Here is a 19,326-nt window from a genome sequence, read left to right on the forward strand (position 1 = left end):
TTTTCTGACAGTGAGCGCAATCAACCAATGGAAGACTTGCCTTCAGAAGTTATGGGAGCTCCATCACTGGAAGCTTTCAAGAAGAGAATGGACTGCCATCTGTCAGAAATGGTGTAGGGTCTCCTGCTTGAGCACGGGGTTTGACTAGATGACCTACAAGGACCTTTCCAACTCTGTTAATCTTTTAATTTGCCTAATGAGGTTTCAAGCTCGATACTATCCATTTGTACTCTAAAACACCGCCGTTCATTCCATTACCTGAAGGAGTTCAAAGGCAGCCAGCAGGTCTCCTGCAGTTGAGTTACCCCGGTAGATCTGGTAATATTCCAACTGAGGCGGGAAACGTGGAGGGCAGTATTCCTCATCTGACATCTTTACCACAGGTTTGGCAAATGTCCGTCCCATGAAGTCAGCCTTCCCCTGAAAATATACAGAAATCACCATCTTAATCCTTCCCAGGGTCTCCAAAGAGCCACTGCTGAGTACCCACCAGTTGAAAATTTTGTTCAAAACATCAAGGCAAAGACTATGACATCCTGTTCTCCAGTCCTCCCTCAGGGGGGAAAAAATAGTAGATGAAAAGTTCAGGATTAAAATAGCCAGGCAAACTACTCTTTTTGACTCAGCCTCAAAAATAAATGCTTACTATTTACCTAGGAAAAATGCATATGGGGACAGCAGTGCAGGAGTGATGCTGTTTCTCACTGATGAACATTTTTAGACAAACAGCAAGATCCTGGACCTGGAGTGGTGTGGTGGCCTAGAGGCAAAGCTCTCGCCTCACAATCAGGAGGCCGTGAGTTCGCTCCTAGGTAGAGGCCAGATATTTCTCTCTCTGGGCACAATGGGAATATATCTGCTGAACAAATCTCCACATTGGCGACAGGAAGGGCATCCAGCCAGTAAACACGCTGCTAGCTCCATTCAGTTGCCCAGATTCCACCTCGCAAGGGATTATGGGGCTGTTAAAAGAAGCAAGTTCCTGGACCCGAGCCTGCTGCTAACTATCTAGTTTAGTTGTCTAAGAGCAGTATATTACATTATATTAAGAAATATATAATGATAATATATACTAATTATAAATATATAATGATAATCTTGAGGGATATGAGGAGACATTCTTACTGGAGGCTTCTGAATTTATATAAGACACGTAAAAAAAACACCTCTGTCTCATTTTATGGACATTGTGGACCAATTGCCTCACTGGGCCTCAGCCTTCTCTTACCACTGTATCCTGGTCATAGATTTCAATGACAATAATGGGAGGGTCATCCCGCATCTCATGTACTTCCCCATATAGCTCAACATTGTCAAACACCAGCAGTTGGTCCCAGGTAGGACAGAGTGTTTCATTCAAGACCTGTGGGTGGAGGTAGCAAAGAATTAAAGAGGTCCAATACCTCTTCTTCATCTCAACAAACCTTCTTTTGGCTCCCATTCTACAGGATGGGTTTTTGTTTGTTAATATAAAACAGAAATCATTCACTTTGTTTTGAATTTGAAATGTAAGGTTATTATACCAAGCTCAGCATTCTGATTCCCTTTTCAATCAGGGTTTTTTTTTTGGTTCCTAGACCAAATACCATGCAAAATCTGCCCTGCAACATACATAGAGAAAACAAACAGGAGAATAAATGCACGCATCGCAGAACACAAGAACACAGTCAGAAAAAAAGAAAAAACTTCCTGCCTTTCCAACACCTTAAAGCTACAGGAATATGAAATTAATTTTGAAGGAACCAGGTTAATCTTCAAAACAGAACACTCCAACAAGAGAATAATTATGGAAGCTATCAAAATAGAGAAACACCCCCACAACATGAATAAACGTGACAATACCTCCGCCTACCAGACATCTGGAAACCAGCCCTAATCAACAAATGAGCCCCACCTACCACCCAGGCCATTACAAGACAAAAAAACAATGGACACACAGCCAGCACCAATCAGCACCAATCTACCAGTCATGATACAACCACACAACCAATCATTCCACTTACTGAAACAAAGCCAGCACTCCACACCCCCCCCCCAAGATTTATAGAAAGACGGCAGCTCTGATCACACTTTAAGCCCAAAACCCAGCCTTAAGATGGTGAGTGAGATCTCGCTGAAACGTTGCCACGACAATCTCAATCTTACAGGGGAAAAGACCTGAATACAACAAGACCAGCATATATGTATGTATGTATGTATGTATGTATATATATATATTGTTGTATTTGTAAAATCTATATATATATAGTGTCACAACCCCTGGTATGCCCCAATTATGGGAGGAAGGTAACTGCTTCCATTATCTGTCTATCGGCTCGTCACAAGAGTCCATCACGACAGAAACCCAATATTTTTTACTGTTGCCTTTGTTATATTTGTGTTTTTTTATTTGTGCTGATAAATAAATAAATCAGCACAAATAAAAAAACTCAAATATAACAAAGGCTTTATTTATTTATTTATTTATTTATTTATTTATTTATTTATTCATTCATTCATTCATTCATTCATTCATTCATTCATTCATTCATTCATTCATTTATTTATTTATTTATTTATTATTTATTTATTTATTTATTTACAACCACCGGTATGCCCAAATATGGGAGGAAGATCACTACTTCCATTCTCTGTCCTTCGGTTCGTCACAAGAGACCATCCAGACAGACACCCAATATTTTTACTGCGGATGAGACCTAAATAGCTTGAAATATATATATATATATATATATATATATATATATATATATATATATATATGTATGTATGTATGTATGTATGTATGTATGTATGTATGTATGTATGTATGTATGTATATGGATTGAGCAAACTTATATGACTCTTCACTTACCATAATAACAATAGCAGCAACATACGTAAGTTAAAAGAAGAACTCTGAGTCACTATAATAAATGCCTGATCCATATATTACACCCACACACCCCACAGGAGATTACATTCACAACTGGGGGTTGGGGGAAAGCCAGGTCTATTGGACCTTCATGAAAGCTCAGTAGGATTGGGTGGTTGTCTGAATCTCTTTGAGGAGGGTATTCCATGAAGGAGGTGCTATTTCCTTCACCAAACCAGATGATATTGCTTTATAAAAATGACACACTGCATGCCCACTGTGTTGGATCTAGTAGATCAGTCAAAAACCACCAGGGATTTTATGATGACATGGGAATGGCATGCAGTGCTACACCAGAGTTGGCAATGCTGGAGCACCATGAAACAGGACTTCTGATTTTCATCATAGAGCAGAAGAAAGAATACATAAGAGAAATTATGTACAAAGATAAATAATTAGTCCTAAGTTATTTATGGATTTAGAAGGATGAATGAGTACATTGTTTTTATTGTTTGAAAATGTTGTTAGTGTTTTAATTGGAATATATTTTTTGAATGGTAAGCCGCTCAGATTCACTGACTGAAATGGGCAGCTATGTAAATTGAATGAATGAATGGATGGATGGATGGATGGATGGATGAATGAATGGATGGATGAACTCCCCCCCCATTGACTATGTAGCCAATAACATGGAACAGCATCTGACACACATGTTCTGCACACCGTCAGGCAACTACCAAGCAAAGACATTCTGAAATTCTGGCATAACCTATAGTGTTGCACAGTTGATACGTAAAAAGTAGGCAATGTTTTGATCATGAAGGTATCGCCTCAACTTTTTTACCTTTCAGACACCCCTGAAAAATTACTTAAAACAGAATTTCTACACCCTGCACCTCCCAGATGTGGTAGACTATAACCTCCATTACCCTAGGATAACAGAGCTATCATGTGTCTCAAATGGAGTACCATATTTTTTGCTCCATAAGACACACTCCCCCCCCCCAAAAAAAGTGGGTAGAAATGTCTGTGCGTATTATGGAGCGAATGTGGTGAATAGCAGCTGGGCCATGGAGGTGGGGTCCTTTTACAGTGCTGAACCCCGCTTCTTCTGTCTCTTTTCTACAGTGCAGGAGTCAATAGGCAGAGCTGGCACATGAGAGGACACCTATCCATGGTGGTCCCTTTAGGCTCCGCCTCCTGCCCTCACTACGCTGCTGCTTCACATTTGACGCTCCATATTCACAGTGAGACGGTGCTCCGTATTCATTTTTTTTTTTGTCTTTTCCTCCTCAAAACCAAGGTGCGTCTTATGGAGCAAAACATATGGTATATAGGAATTGTAACCCAGCATACCCGGAGGACAAGGAGTGGAAAAGGCTGACCTGCAACAACACTTCTCGAGTCAGGCAGCTGCCATCTTACCTCGGTGCATTGACTCTGAGTGATAAAGAAAACCCGGGCAAAAGGGTCAGAAAGGCCACTGCTGTCTGCGGCAAACAAACTCCTGGCCTGGTACATGTGGGCTCGGAGCTGGAAGACTTGTTTCTCTGTGATGGAAAGAATGAAGATTAAGGAAGACAGATGCAGAATTAGATTTGGGGGGGGGGGAGAAAGAATGAAATAATTTTCCCTTCATGGTATTGGACCTGGGTACTTGAGAGACCGCCTGCTGCCAATCACCTGCACTAGACCGATTAGATCCCACAGATTAGGCCTCCTCCGAATTCCATCCGCCGGCCAGTGCCAACTGGTGACTACCCGGAGGAGAGCCTTCTCTGTGGCTGCTCCAACCCTCTGGAATGAACTCCCCGTGGAGATTCGAACCCTCACCACCCTCCAGGCCTTCCACAAAGCCCTTAAAACCTGGCTGTTCTGACAGGCCTGGGGCTAAAGAACTGTTGCCCCTGTCTTGAATGGTATGACTGTTGTGTGTTTTTAAATTATGTATTGTTATGGTTCGTCTTTCATTTTCTGTCTGTACCCCCCCCCCCTTCCCTGATTTGAATTGTGAGCCGCCCTGAGTCCCCTTCGGGGGGAAAGGGCAGCATATAAATATAATCAAATCAAATCAAATCAAATTTTTCAATAGGCCTTTGCTTTGAACCTGGGTCCCATTTTCAAAATTAACACCTAGAAAAATCAGGCTATGATTATCTATTCTCAGATGTAACCTCATTACAATATTAAACAGAGTACAAATTATGGAAGAAATGCAGCAGAACATTGGAAGAGGGAGCTGTGAAGTGGCCAAAAACACCGTCCCACATTCACTTAATCTAGCCTGCCATTCAAGTAACATTGAAGCAGCTAATGCCAAAATAAGATCCATCCCAGGGACCTCTGAGTCTGGAACTGTTGGGGGGACAGACATCATTTTATCTCAGACAATGTCTTCTGACAGATCTTCTTCCCCATGGTGTGAGAGAAGAAATCCTGTGCCTTGTGTCTGTACTCCCCGTCCCACCAAAAACAAAGGGGATATTTTCTTACTAGTATAGAGGAGGGTGATGGGTGGGAAAGTTAGGAGATTTTGTCCTGCAGGAAGTTTCTTCTCCTCAAAACCACAAGGTAGACCACTGAGGAAATCCTTTCTCTGTTTGTTGAGTCCTAGCCATAAATAAACTTCCATTTTGGCTTGTACAGTCCAGCCAGCTGGTCCAAATCCCCGTTTCCCAGGTAACTGAAGAAAAGATGAGTCAAAGAAGAGAAACAGGTTGGTGTTTCCATCATTCTATTAGAATCATTCCCATTTATTCCTATTTTTGAGTTCTAAAACTCATGAAGTTATCAAAAACACTATTATTTAATCCAAAACTAAAAAAAAATATACTAGCAAACCATTAAATCTGCAACTGGCTGGAAATGATTGGAGCTGTAATCCAAGAACACTGGGTTGATTTCTTTTTTCTTTCAAAAAAAAAGCCTTCTTATATGTTTAAATGCTCAAAAGTAAACTACACAATTAAACAGGGTTTAACATTTTGGGTTTATCAAATTTATATATTGTTTCAATGGTTAAAATGTTCTGGATTTGGAAAAACACAAATATCCAATTTCAAAACATTCCTTTTTTCAATATATGGATCAGGCTTTGCCTTCCCTGCTGAATGCTGAATGCCAGCCTGTTGTAGCAGAAATAACTTGGATCCTTTCTTCTGAATTGCAGAAACAAACTGTGAAGTCTATGGCAGAGGTGTCAAACTCAATTTCATTGAGGGCCACATCAGAGTTGTGTATGACTTTGTGTGTGTGTGTGAGTGCGGCCAGGGGGGACAGGGCCAGTTCAATGTCAGTCATGTCAGGGGTGCCTGTGGAGGCCCAAATGCTCTGCCAGTGAAAATGGGCTGCTGAGCTCCATTTCGGCTGCGACGGCCACTTGGACCCCTGTTCCAGTGAAAACGGAGCTTGTGAGAGCCACGGGCGACCCTCCTGTGCTCTGTTTTTGCTGGCAGAGGTACCACAGGGCCGGTCCTTTGCTGTTTCCAAGGTGGCTCCTGGGCCTTGAGTTTGACGCCCCTGGTCTATGGAAAATTGCCAGTTTTCTTTCTTTCTTTCTTTCTTTCTTTCTTTCTTTCTTTCTTTCTTTCTTTCTTCTTTTTTTCTTTCTTTGATGTTTTTCTCATGTTCCTAACATATTACACGATGAAGCTCTAAAACAATTCTGGGTTGTGAAAAGCTTCAGCTGAAATTCTGTTTCATACAACTGCGTTGAAAGCACAGGGCCACTTCCGCCCTTGTTGTCTTCAGACTACAGACAAGGGGGATCTGTAGATAAGGAGGATCATGATATCCTGGAAAATTTATATTCCCCCCATTCTTTTTTTTTCCACACATGCTTCTCATATCATGCTTCTTCTTTCCCCAGCTACCGCAGAAAAATGTTAGTCAGCTAGAGAAAGACACGCTAAGTCACCTTGAGGAAAACCGTCTTCAGTTTTCCACAGTCTTTGCCTGTTTCCTCATCAACAATGGAGTAGAGGATGTCCTTGGAGGGGATGCGGGCATAGGCTATGCGCTTGCCGTTGCTCATCATCCAGATGAAGATCTCAGGAATGCTGTGCTGAGGCTGAAAATGATAAGCAGAGAGGAGAAAGACAGGGATTGTTGGGCATGATGAACCAAGAACCTACCCTTCACTGAATTCAGAGGTGGGTTGCTGCCAGTTCGCTGAACTGGTAGTAGCAGCGGTGGGAGGCTCCGCCCACCAACCCAGATGCTTCTGTGCATGCACAGAAGCTTCTGTGCATGCACATAAGTGTCGCGTGGGGGGGGGAACGAGCACAGGAGCGCCCTCGAACCAGTAGTAATGTCAGCACCTCTTCATTGAGTAATTAGGAAAGAAGACCACAAGACTCCATTGATAGAAATCAAGTGTACTTTTACTAATTATAAATGATTAGAAGCGTAGCAAAGTGAAGACTGATTATTTAGGCATGAAAGCGAGTGATATATAAAATAACCCATTCCCCACCCCTTGGCATCCCAGTTGCAGTCCAATCATAATTCTCCCAAGTGTCAGTTGTGAGATAACTTCGAAAGGCATCACCGAGATGCAATGTCGGTGCCGTTGGCCTTGGCGGGAACCTCCTCCGCATGTGCAGTCCGACAGGCAGCAGAACTCCAGAACCTTCCTCCAGCACAATTAGTAACCCCCCCACCAAATACCATGCCCCCCCTCCCCATTTCAATGGCAGCCAAAGCAGCAGCAAAGCAGAGGCTGACAAGTAAAAGAATTAGCAACCCATCTCTGATCGAATCCATTTCTTTATTTCAACTGTGAATATGGGACTCTGCTAGAGATCAAAAACATTTGGGAATTGCTACTTTCCTTGTTCTAAGGTGGATTTCCCACTCAGTCACCCAAATCATCCGTTGGGCTTCTTTCATGTGTAAATGGAGTCATTGCTTTGCCTCAGCTCACAACCTAAAATGCCCCAAATGGTCACTCTACCAGCTGCTTCTTCTTATACAACAAAACATTAGGTCAGAACTGAAGAAATTGCTTGGAGGAGAAGTAAAATGCCTTCAAGGAAAAAAACAAACAAAATCCAACTGACTTTGGAAAAGCACTTTCAGGATAACCATGACCTGGATGCCCAAGAATCTCCATAGACACTCAGATCATCCTTCCTATTCAGGACAGATGGTTAAAAGTGTTGGTGCAGCTGTCCCCATAACACAGATGTTGCACCATCAAATCTGCAGCTATTTCCTTCCTTCCTTCCTTGAAATGAAAATAATACTGCAAGGAACAGGCCTCTCTATGCACTGTGGACTTAAGTCATTCTTGACACCCAGGGTTAAGTTAAGGTGTACATATAAAGGGAGATAAAGTTATGAATGAATGAAATTTCATCTCACCTCATCTGCAAGGAACCGCAGCTTTTGTAGGAAGTTTTGGGATTGCTTCAACTTGTCCCTGATAGTGGTCTTCTTCACCTGAGATCTCATGGTCTTAGCTTGCTGGCCCATCGTTTCCTGTACAGTGAAAGAAGAAGCAGAGAAAAAGAAAGGAGATTGAAAGACAAGAAAAAAAGGCTGCAAAAGGCAGTGGTCCACATGGTTTTGTGCACACCTCTCCTGCGGGAGCTGCACTGGTTGCCGATCTGCTTCCAGGTGCAATCCAAGGTGCTGGTTGTCACCTTTAAAACCCTTCATGGCTTGGGACCAGATTATCTGAGAGATGTCCCTTGCCAGTCACATCTACCGAACCCACCAGAGTGGGGAGACAAGGAATGTTGTGGGTCCCATCCCCTAGGGAGATACACCCGGTGGGACCCAGAAGAAGGGCCTTCTCCATGGTGGCTCCCTCTCTCTGGAACATCATTCCCCAAGAGATTACAATGCCCCCCACTCATAACACTCTTCCAGAAGGTGCTGAAGACCTGGTTCTGCCAGCGGGTCTGGGAAACACAGAGCGGGATGGAGCTCATTAAATGGCTTGTGCGATGTGTTCTCACCAAGGTAAGGCGTTATTTTATTTATTAATTTATGATAAGATTATTCTCTTTTATTAGTTTTATTATTTTATATATGAGATTTTTATATTTCTGTAAGCAACTTTGAGTCACCATTAGACTCTTAAACACAATCATAATCACTCCACGGACACATGGAAATGTACTACTAGTTTTTCTTTTTTTCTAATTACTTGCATAGGGATTATTCTTTATGCTATTTATGTTGTTTGTATTTTTTGTCATGGATTGCACCAGTGAGACTAAAACCAATTTCGTTGTGTACATCATGTACAATGACAATAAAGGCTCTATTATGAGGGAGGAGAGAGTAATTCTCAGGCCCTACAATGTAGAATGCTTGACCTTCTGGCCTATTTTATTCAACTATCCAATGATTATAGGTAAGGTACCATATATACACTATGTGGATGATGCCCAGTTGTTATAAAACACCATGATTCAAATGAATCATTTAGTAGAATCTCAAACCCAGTGTCTTGACAATGCACTATGAAATGTTTTGTGCATTACAAAGAAAGAAAAACAAAATAAAGACAGATAGACAGAAAGAAAGAAGAAAGAAAGAAAGAAAGAAAGAAAGGGAGAGAGGAAAGAAGGAAGGAAGGAAGGAAGGAAGCAGCAAGCAAGCAAGCAAGCAAGCAAGCAAGCAAGCAAGCAAGCAAGCAAGCAAGCAAGCAAGCTAGCTCACCAGTTCCCGCATGCAGGATTTCAGCCTTTCTCGGTCCAGACGTGTGCGGGAGGAATGGTTGTGATCTTTGTTGGAGAGAGACACAAATCTCCTGTGGAAAGAGGATATTGTGAAAAAAGAGAGAATTCTGACCACAAAATTCAGTCCTCTAACTTTTATCCTTTAATATTTGATTACTGAATAGAAAAGGGGACTCTCACCAAATTTACTGGTGATAGAAAATGAGGGGGCGAAGTAAGGGAGTGCATGACTAGTAGATAGAAACAAACAAAAAAAAAAAACAGTTGTGAAATGGGACACATATATCTTCCTTTATGCTCTTTTTTCTTCCTTGAAATTTCCCTGTTTTCCCAAATGCCAGGCTGTAGCTATTATGTACCAAGATAGCATCAATTTCTGAGAAACCATTGACAATATTTTATATCCCATAAGATAAACATACTTAATTAGGGTTTAATTAGACAACAGTTTTTGTATTTTATAAAAGAGGGTATTTCAAATAAAATTAATTCTGAAATGGTACAATACTTTCAAAATTTCAGAGTTTGGTACTAAAAGCTAAAACTGGAGAGAGAAAAAAGAGAAAGGAGAGATTAAATTTCTCTAAAGAACCAAAATGACAAGCCACTGTTACAAGAAACACGTGAAAGATGTACTAAGTATCTTTCCTTCTTAGAGACTTTGCAAATAAATTTTAGATCTGTGCACAATTAATTAATATTCTAGAATTTCCAGATGAAAAGCAACAATGTACAGAGTATTGGCAGGTTTTTTTTTGTTTTAGAAGCCAATACGGCTAATTGACTAACAATTCTATGTATTTGCCAAAAGCCTTTTGACTATTTTAACATTAATGTATAGATGGGTAGATGCATGGATAGATGGATGGAAATTGATCAGTCTCTGCAAAAACAGCCTCTGCAAAGTGGCTGACCTCCCTTACTTTACTCAGACCTTCATAAGAAGGAATGATTTGGAGAAGATGAACTAAAATTCAAAGTCAGTTCATTGTTTGAATCCATCAAAACAAGACCAATCTAGACAATACACAAGGATTTTACGGCATTTTTTTATGTCAAGGAAAAAAAATCCCTTGTCCAGTCATATCTGATTCTAAGCAGCATTTATCATCTCCATTTCTTAGCTGAGGAAGCCAGCATTGTCCAAAGGCAATTTCCATGGTTATGTGACCAGCACGATTATACGCCGAATGCTGTTACCTTCCTACCAAAGTGGTACCTATTTATCTACTTGCATTTGCAGGCTTTCAAACTGCTGGGTGGGCAGGAGCTGAGATAAGTAATGGGAGCTCACGCTGTTGTGTGGCGCTTGGGTCTTGAACCCGGGCTGCCAGCTGACAGGCTCAATGTCTTTAACCGCTGAGCCATCTTGGAGATAAACCTCACCAATTATTCGAATCAAGAGCCTCAAGAGGCCTAATCCCTTGGAAAGAAAGGTAGCTTCATCAGCATCCCTAAACCCCTTTCCTACTTACAGACATCCACTACTCAGCTCTTCCAGCACTCCTCGGAGACGGCGCTCTGGGTACGTTTTTTCAGTCTTGATCATCTCATGCACATCATTGAGGCCTTCTTCCTAAAGGAGCAGAAGTGATTTCTCAGTAGGCAGAGCTACAATGGGAGATTTGCACCCGTCATTCCAGAGGCATTTTGAGTGGTGCGGTGGCCTAGAGGTGGAGCTTTTGCCTCACCATAAGGAGACTGTGAGTTTGATCCTAGGTAGAGGCAGATATTTCTCTCTCTGGGCACAATGGGAATATATCTGCTGAACAAAATTCCGCATTGATGACAGGAAGGGCATCCGCCCAGTAAACATTCAGCTCCATTCATTTGGCCAGACTCCACCCCAGAAGGGATTATGGCAGTGATGGCGAACGCGTGGGTTGTGGCACCAAATGCCGAAAAGGGAGTACTTTGTGCGCTCTAGACCACGACTAGGAAGAGGAGTTGCCCAAGGGGCATGCAAGGGCCCCCCAAAAATGTACTTCTGATTTCCAGCTGGCAAGTCTTCCAGTTAGCTAGCTGGAAGCACATGCTCACGCTGGAAAACAGAAGACCAGCTTCTTCCAGTGTCCTGTACTGCTGCATGCACAAAGGCCAGCTGATCAGTGTGTGCACAGGCATGCCAGAAACCCAGAAGAGGAATGGCTGATGCCGCCCATGCCAGGCAACATGGCTCCATGTGCCACTTCGGGCACTCATGCCATAGGTTCGCCATCACGAGATTATGGGATCATTAAAAGGAGATGATGATGACGATTCCAGAGACTTTACATTCCAACGTAACCCCCTCTTCCTCTCATCCTCCTATTTCCATTGCAGTAACTCACCAGCTTGTCTGCAATCTTATCAATGATATTTGAATTGTACAGACGTCGCCTCTGGTCCTGCCACCAACTCTTGATATAAATACAAGGCTTCTTGTCAAAATATGGTAAGTGAAAATAGTTCCTATAATAGCAGGAGAAAGAGTGACATACTTTCATTCAGTAAAAGAATAGCTTCCCACCGGTGGTGGGTTTCAAAGTTTTTTAGAACTTCTTCTGTAGGTGTGGCCTCCTTTGTGGGAGTGGCTTGCCAGCCATGTGACTGAGTGGGAGTGGCTTGGCAGTCATGTGACTGGGTGGGCATGGCCTACTTGTAAAATGTGGTGAAACTCACTTAACAACGCTCTTGTTTAGCAACCAAAATGTTGGCTCAGAAACTCTGGCATTTGAAGCACGCAAGTCTTAAAGCTGTCAAGTTTCAAGACCCTTGCACCCCTAACCCTTTAGAAAAAAACCCCAGGGGTGTTCAATCTTGACAGCTTCAAGACTTGTGGATTTCAACTCCCAGAATTCCTCCTCTTGCTCTTCATCTTGATGATGTGCGGATGGGCGGGGGGAGGAAGCTGGAACCAGTTCTAAATGGCACTGTAGATTCCTGGAACCTCTTCTATAGAAGAGGTTAGAACTGGCAGGAACCCACCCCTGCTTCCCACCCACCCACCCCCTTTGTTAGTATTTTTCTCTAATACTGGTAGTCCTCAACTTTCATTTAGAGACTGTTCAGAGTTACACTACTAAAAAAAAGTGCCTTATGACTATTTTTCACACTTGTAGCATCCTGATGGCCACATGGCCAAAATTCAGATGCTTGCCCCTGAACTCATATTTATGATGGTTGCAGTGCCCCAAGGTCACGTGATAAAACCTTTGTGACCTTCTGACAAGCAAAGTGAATGGGGAAGCCAGATTCACTTAACAACCGTGCTGCCAACTTAACAACTGCTCTGATTCACTAAACACCTCTAGCAAGAAAGGTCGTAAAAAGGGGCAAAACTCACTTAACAAATGTCTCACTTAGCCACAAAAATTTGGGGCTCAGTTGTGGTTGTAAGTCACAGACAAAGACTTATTATAGCAATAGCACTTAGACTTATTTACCGCTTCACAGTGCTTTTCAGCCCTCTCTAAGCAGTTTACCCCCAACAATCATATTGCCCCAAATAATCTGGGTCTTCATTTTACCGACCTCCCGAAGGATGGAAGGCTGAGTCAACCTTGAACCTGGTGAGATTTGAACTGCCAAATTGCAGGCAGCCGGCAGTCAGCAGAAGTAACCTGCAGTACTGTACTCTAACCACTGCGTCACTGTGGCTCTTGAGCGATATGAAACTGGGACAAAAAATTTCCAGATCTGGTCTTTTACTGATGGAAATGGAAATGCAATAGTGACAAAGACTTAGCACAAAAGTCTTTTGGGTTTTGCTGTCCCTCCTACATGGAACTGAAGATGTGGAAAAGCAGTATCATTTTGCCCCATCTCCAAATCAAAGAAAAGAAAACCCATGAGTGTACAGCTTAACACCCAACCAAAGATCCTACAATCTTCCTCTTTTCCAGTAAACATCCTCTCATATTAACAAGACTGTCCAATATCACTTGCCTGTCAGTAATCAATGGTTTCAAGGCTGGAGAAGTAGAGACTGAGATAAATTCCCCGTCAATATTGGCCTCCTCATCACTGTCATTCTGTAGCAGCTCAGATTCCTCCTCATTGCCATCCCCACCATCTCTCTTCTTCTTGATGGTGGGCCTGGACATGCCATCAATTTCATTGCCATAATTGCCTTGGGAAAAAGAAAAAGGAATCAGACTCTGTAGGATGAAGAATGGAAAGATTATACCATTTATTAGAGCTACTGTTGGAATTAAGTTGGAATTAACATTGCCGGGAGAAATATCAACCACCTGATATGCAGATGATACCACTCTAATGGCAGAAATGGAAGAGGAACTAAAGAGCCTCTTGATGCGGGTGAAGGAGGAGAGTGCAAAAGTTGGCTTGAAACTCAACATTAAGAAAACTAAGATCACGGCTTCCGGCCCTCTCAATTCATGGCAAATAGATGGGGAATAAATGGAGGTAGTGACAGATTTTATTTTCCTGGGCTCCAAAATCACTGCAGACGGGGACTGCAGCCAAGAAATTGAAAGACGCTTGCTCCTGGGGAGGAAAGCTATGGCAAATCTAGACAGCATACTAAAAAGCAGAGACATCACCCTGCCAACAAATGTACGTATAGTCAAGGCTATGGTTTTCCCAGTTGCAATGAATGGCTGTGGAAGTTAGACCACAAGAAAGGCTGAGCGCCAAACAATTGAGGCCTTTGAATTATGGTGCTGGAGAAGATCCCTGTGAGTCCCTTGGACTGCAAGATCAAACTGGTCAGTCCTAGAGGAGATCAACCCTGACTGCTCTTTAGAAGGCCAGATCCTGAAGATGAAACTCAAATGCTTTAGCCACCTAATGAGAAGGAAGAACTCACTGGAGAAGAGCCTAATGCTGGGAAAGTTTGATGGCAAAAGAAGAAGGGGACAACAGAGAATGAAGTGGCTGGATGGAGTCACTGAAGCAGTTGGCGTGAGTTTAAATGGGCTCCAGAGGATGGAAGAGGACAGAAAGGCTCGGAGGAATGTTGTCCATGGGATTGCAAGGGGTCAGACACGACTTCGCAACTAACAACAACAACAACAACAACAACAAGAGCTACTGAGCCTTGCCTAATCATACCATAGTATCTTGGATCTACCCAGAGGCTGAATTAAACTTTTAGGCATGATGAGAATAACCATAACCAAACCCAAGGAATGGGAATCTGGGATAACATTGTCGAGTGAGATTTCATAGTTATACTTTAATGGATTAGTGTTATGTATAGTGCCTGCAGATTGGAAATGAAAGAAACATAGAATCTAAAATTTGAATAAGACTGATATTACATAAATCATTCTCAAGAATATGAAATTTTCATGATCATGCTCCCCTGACATTATTCAATCCTGAAAGTGATCCGTATTTTATTATGCTCCACATCTGGGGAGCTTTTATATCAAGCTGCATCAAAAGGATTGAAATATAAATCACAAAAATTAAGGCTAAAAGTAATGTGAACAATCACGGTGATGACAAGTTTCAAAATCACCTACATAATTCATCACACATCAGAATTAGCTTGTTTGTATCCTATATCAAGAACCATCTTCATCACCACCACAAGCCATCCTGAAGCAATATTACTCAAATCATGTGTCACAAATTCTTATCTGAAACACTGGCATCTTAGTATGTCATTTTAAAATCATTTATGCCAATATGCATATTTCAGTCAAATATATCTCCCTACTATTCATTCTCCGGCTTTAATGTTTGAAAAAATGACTAACTAAAGTTGAAGTAAAGCTTGACAAATAAGGGGATCAGTGAGAATTTATCATTTTACATATGTTATAAAACACAGTTTCATCCAGAAATATATTTGTGGGCAGAAAACATAAACATTGAAACAATATTGAAAAAAATAAAAATAGTATAGCAAATTAAACATAGTTATGGATATTCAACATACTAGAAATATAATGAATGTAAAGTTTAAAATGTAAAAGGAATACAATATCTGTCCTAAGCATCCTTCTTTATAGATAAATTCTATGGAGATTCTCAGTCATCCAGGTCATGATTGTCCCAAAGGTGTTTTTCAGAAAAAACTGGACTTCCTGGAGGGGGGTGGGGGGCATTGAAGACGTTTCATTTCCCATCCAAGAACCTTCCAGTTGCCTCTTGAAAAAGCACCTTTGGGACTCCAGGTAGATAGCAATTCTTATTAAGGCATTACTATTGGGGGAAAAAGGGGGACATGGTGGCTCAGTGGCTAAGACGCTGAGCTTGTCGATCAGAAAGTTGGCAGTTCAGAGGTTTGAATCCCTAGTACTGTTTTTCAGAGTGAGCTCCCGTTACTTGTCCCAGCTTCTGCCAAACCTAACAGTTTGAAAGCATGTAAAAATGCAAGTAGAAAAATAGGGCCACCTTGGTGGGAAGGTAACAGCGTTCCGTGCGCCTCTGGCATTTGGTCATGCTGGCCACATGACCATGGAGACATCTTCAGACAGCGCTGGCTCTTCAGCTTTGAAACGAAGATGAGCACTGCCCCCTAGAGTTGGGAATGACTACTATGTATGTGTGAAGGGAACCTTTACCTTTACCTGTTGGGAAAAAAGTACACATACAGTAGAAGTATGTGTACCTAGTTTTGTCTAATGAAGGTTAAATAGAAAGATACAATTTTGTGTTGTTCAATATACTGAACTTAGACATCTTTAGTCAATTCTATTTTCAGAATTTTAGAATATCTACAAAATGAAATCTAAGAATAAACCAGCAATCTTTTTAAGGGGTTTAGGGATTCAGGAATTTTCCTATGATCATTTCGATTTAATTCTTCTAAGTATCATTTTTAGAAATGTCAATAGAATGCTTTCTAGGATTCATTATTAATCCACTAAACCCATTTGATAATAACAAATGCAACCATAGGTGTTACATGCTTTGTATTTTGATAAACATTATGTGCTAGAACAGAACATCTACAATAATGAGTAATCATTCATCAATAATAGTGAAATAGCATTTCCCAGACGAGAGCAATTATGGAAGTTCATTCTTTTTGTTCAGACATCCGGAAAAGCCAATTGATACTTTCACTTCTGCTTAAAACAACCCATACCCAATGCTTAACCAAATTCCTTCACATACCTATTGTAACCTCAAAATTAATTGGTTTGTCTCCATTCTTTCTGTCAACCATGGTAGCCTCCAGGAAGGATCCAAAGAGAAAAAATTCCTCCATCTTGCCTGTGCAGCTCTGTGGGGCAGGGTGGGATATAAACACAGCAGTTTAAGGACTTCAACCCATGAAATGTATTTATTTAGATCATTGGTCAATATCATAGGTAGGAAACATGGAATCAGGGGCAGCAATATGTCTGCAAATAATCCCTTTGATGCCCACTAATTGAAACAGGCAGTCCACCATAGGAGACATATTATGCAGAAACAAGTTCCTCCTAAGCAGGGATTTTATAAGAGTATCCATAACAATTCTCAGCATTTTAAAGGAGTTCACCAACTCCAAAAGATTACCATACCTAGTAAGCTCTTTTCTTATTTGGTGGCATAGGAACGTACCAGAGAGTTTGTATACACAAAACATGCACTTTAACAGTGAATTATTTTGGTTTTTTTTTTTAAAAAAACCAATAAACTATGACTAACTGGAAATTGAGTTTAGGTTTGTACATTCAGAGGAATCAAACCTGGAACCCCAGACATACGGCATCTCTTGGTGATATTGCTGAAACGTAGCTCTGTTATTTTCTTAGATCTTCATCAAGATAGGTCTTGGTTCACATTGGAAAACAGAGCTATTTGCAATAAAGAATGGACTGAAGTCCATTGAAGGGAGGCTTCCCCACTAAATGGGATGGTGTGATATCCTGAGAACATAAGATATTTTAGTTATTACAACATGGGAAACATACATCAGTGACAGGAGTTGCTAATTCAACTTGAACTTCTGTGGAACTGGTGATTTCAGGGTTGCTGGTATCCAAGATCTCTACTGCTAGGCCAAGAAGCAGGCGGGCTCGGAAGGAGACCCCTTCACCCAGCCCTTCATTCAAGTCCTGGTGCTCATCCATCAGGGTATAGTTGCGGGTGGACCCATACATGTTTACCCAGGCAGGGCCAAAGGTGGGCAAGAAACCTGGAAGAGAAGCAAAATTGGATAAATGTTCCTACCGAAAGAGCTTTTAACAATTCAGTTGCTTCATTTGCAACACATATGGCCATAAATGTTCTAGTACTGGCATTAAAAGAAGACAGTAATGTCTAGTAGATCTTCAAGCAAGCTATCCTCCACCACTATTGCTTCCTCTAGCCTTTGCTATCTTTTCTTCTTTTGGGTTTCAAGAAAGGAGTTGATCTAGTAATTTCTGTTGCTGTGTGCTCACACCAAAGGTGGGTTCCTACTGGTTCAGCCCAGTTTGGCCAAGCCGGTAGTGGTATGGCAGTGTGGGTTGCTGGAACCAGAAGCAACCCTACCAGTTCGCACCTATTTGGTAGAACCGGTTCGTCAAATCTATCAAACTGGTTAGAAGAGGTTCCACCAGTGGACCCACAAAGCAGGTCACACCTACAGAAGAGGTTCCAAAATTTTTTGAAACCCACCACTGGTTCTTGGATATGATTATTCTACGCTATCATGCTCAAATTTATAAAACTCAGTGCCTCCGTGAAAGGTAAGGATGACTACTGCGTTTGTGGTGCAATCAGAACATTGCGTGTGTTGAAGTTGTTTTAACGCAAACCAAAGATGCCTTTTAAAAAACAAGTTTACATCATATTCTTATGCATGCCAGTGCTGTGTCTGAGGTAATTTAAGGTGGTTCTGACAAGTGTCGTCAGCATCTTCATATCTGGTCACATGGGCGACAAACCACTCCCATCCGGTCACATGGGTGGCAAGCCACTCCCACAAAGGAGGCCACACCCACAGAGTAGGTTCGAACAATTTTTGAAACCCACCACTGCAACCCAGGCCTGCTACGCCCCCGAACTGGTTCTCCGGTCGGCAGCACCATCTTGTTTTTAAGTTCTACACATGCGCAAAGCAATTTTAATTGAACCGTGTACACGCACGCAGTGCACATCCTGCGTGCGTACATGAGCAAAAAACGGCCCGAGCATACCGGATCTAAAGCCAGCCGGAACCCACCCCTGGCTCACAGCTATCATTTACTATTTACATCCAAAGGTTTTAAGTCTAGTAGTTTCATTTCTTTTTCACTGCTGATTGCGGAGGATGCCAATAGGTTTGAGATGAGGCTGCAGTCTCCACATCTTTTTAGATTGTGGCAACCAAAACCGAATGCAATAGTCCAACCGGTACAGTGCAACGGGGCTGGGCATCCACCACATGAACGTGCACAGCGCACTTGCATCGTACTTACTGCCCGCGAACACTCCGTGATGCTCTGCGACGCCTCTACGACGCTCCAGCTGCTAGGTGGAGTGTCGCGCAGGCGCCGTATGCTCCATGTGCGGAAGCCCCCAAAACCTCAAATACCGGTAAGGCATGCAGGTGGGTGGGCCCACCAGAGCACTGTACCAGAACGGTACCCGGTGCTCCTGGCAGGCACCAGTACACCCGTACCGGGGCGTACTGGTCGTAATCCACACTGCTGCCAAGGTATTATAAAGTCATATTAACACTTCATGTGATCTTGTTGAAGGCAGTGCAGCTGGACAAGGAAAGAAGTTGTCAGAAGAGACATGTTGCATTGACAGGTAAGTAAGCCATGGTGGCCAAACCCACTGACGTTTTAAATCTTTTTAAAATGCATTCTATTATAAGACATTTATGAACCTTTGTTGTAAATAGAAAAATATAACAAGATTTAGAGA

General features: G+C 42.0%; 1 protein-coding gene across 5 annotated transcripts in view; it reads right to left on the reverse strand.

The window, feature by feature from the left end:
• The window catches only part of OTOF (otoferlin), a 182,055-nt gene that overhangs the window by 41,684 nt on the left and 121,045 nt on the right, over positions 1–19,326 (reverse strand). For all 5 annotated transcript variants that reach the window (XM_087717423.1, XM_087717420.1, XM_087717421.1 and 2 more), the window contains exons 15-26: positions 17,403–17,626; positions 16,618–16,726; positions 13,471–13,654; positions 11,874–11,994; positions 11,019–11,119; positions 9,524–9,614; positions 8,216–8,332; positions 6,768–6,920; positions 5,345–5,534; positions 4,277–4,401; positions 1,229–1,363; positions 259–420 (exon numbers count right to left, since the gene is read on the reverse strand). In XM_087717423.1, the coding sequence (XP_087573549.1) occupies positions 259–420; positions 1,229–1,363; positions 4,277–4,401; positions 5,345–5,534; positions 6,768–6,920; positions 8,216–8,332; positions 9,524–9,614; positions 11,019–11,119; positions 11,874–11,994; positions 13,471–13,654; positions 16,618–16,726; positions 17,403–17,626 (1,712 nt within the window). The remainder of the gene's footprint in view (positions 1–258; positions 421–1,228; positions 1,364–4,276; positions 4,402–5,344; positions 5,535–6,767; positions 6,921–8,215; positions 8,333–9,523; positions 9,615–11,018; positions 11,120–11,873; positions 11,995–13,470; positions 13,655–16,617; positions 16,727–17,402; positions 17,627–19,326) is intronic.

The sequence above is a fragment of the Thamnophis sirtalis genome, unplaced genomic scaffold (genome assembly GCF_051295495.1).
Source record: "Thamnophis sirtalis isolate CommonGarterSnake01/CBP01778 unplaced genomic scaffold, rThaSir2_p1.2 scaffold_6, whole genome shotgun sequence".
In the NCBI taxonomy this organism is placed as follows: Eukaryota; Metazoa; Chordata; class Lepidosauria; order Squamata; family Natricidae; genus Thamnophis; species Thamnophis sirtalis.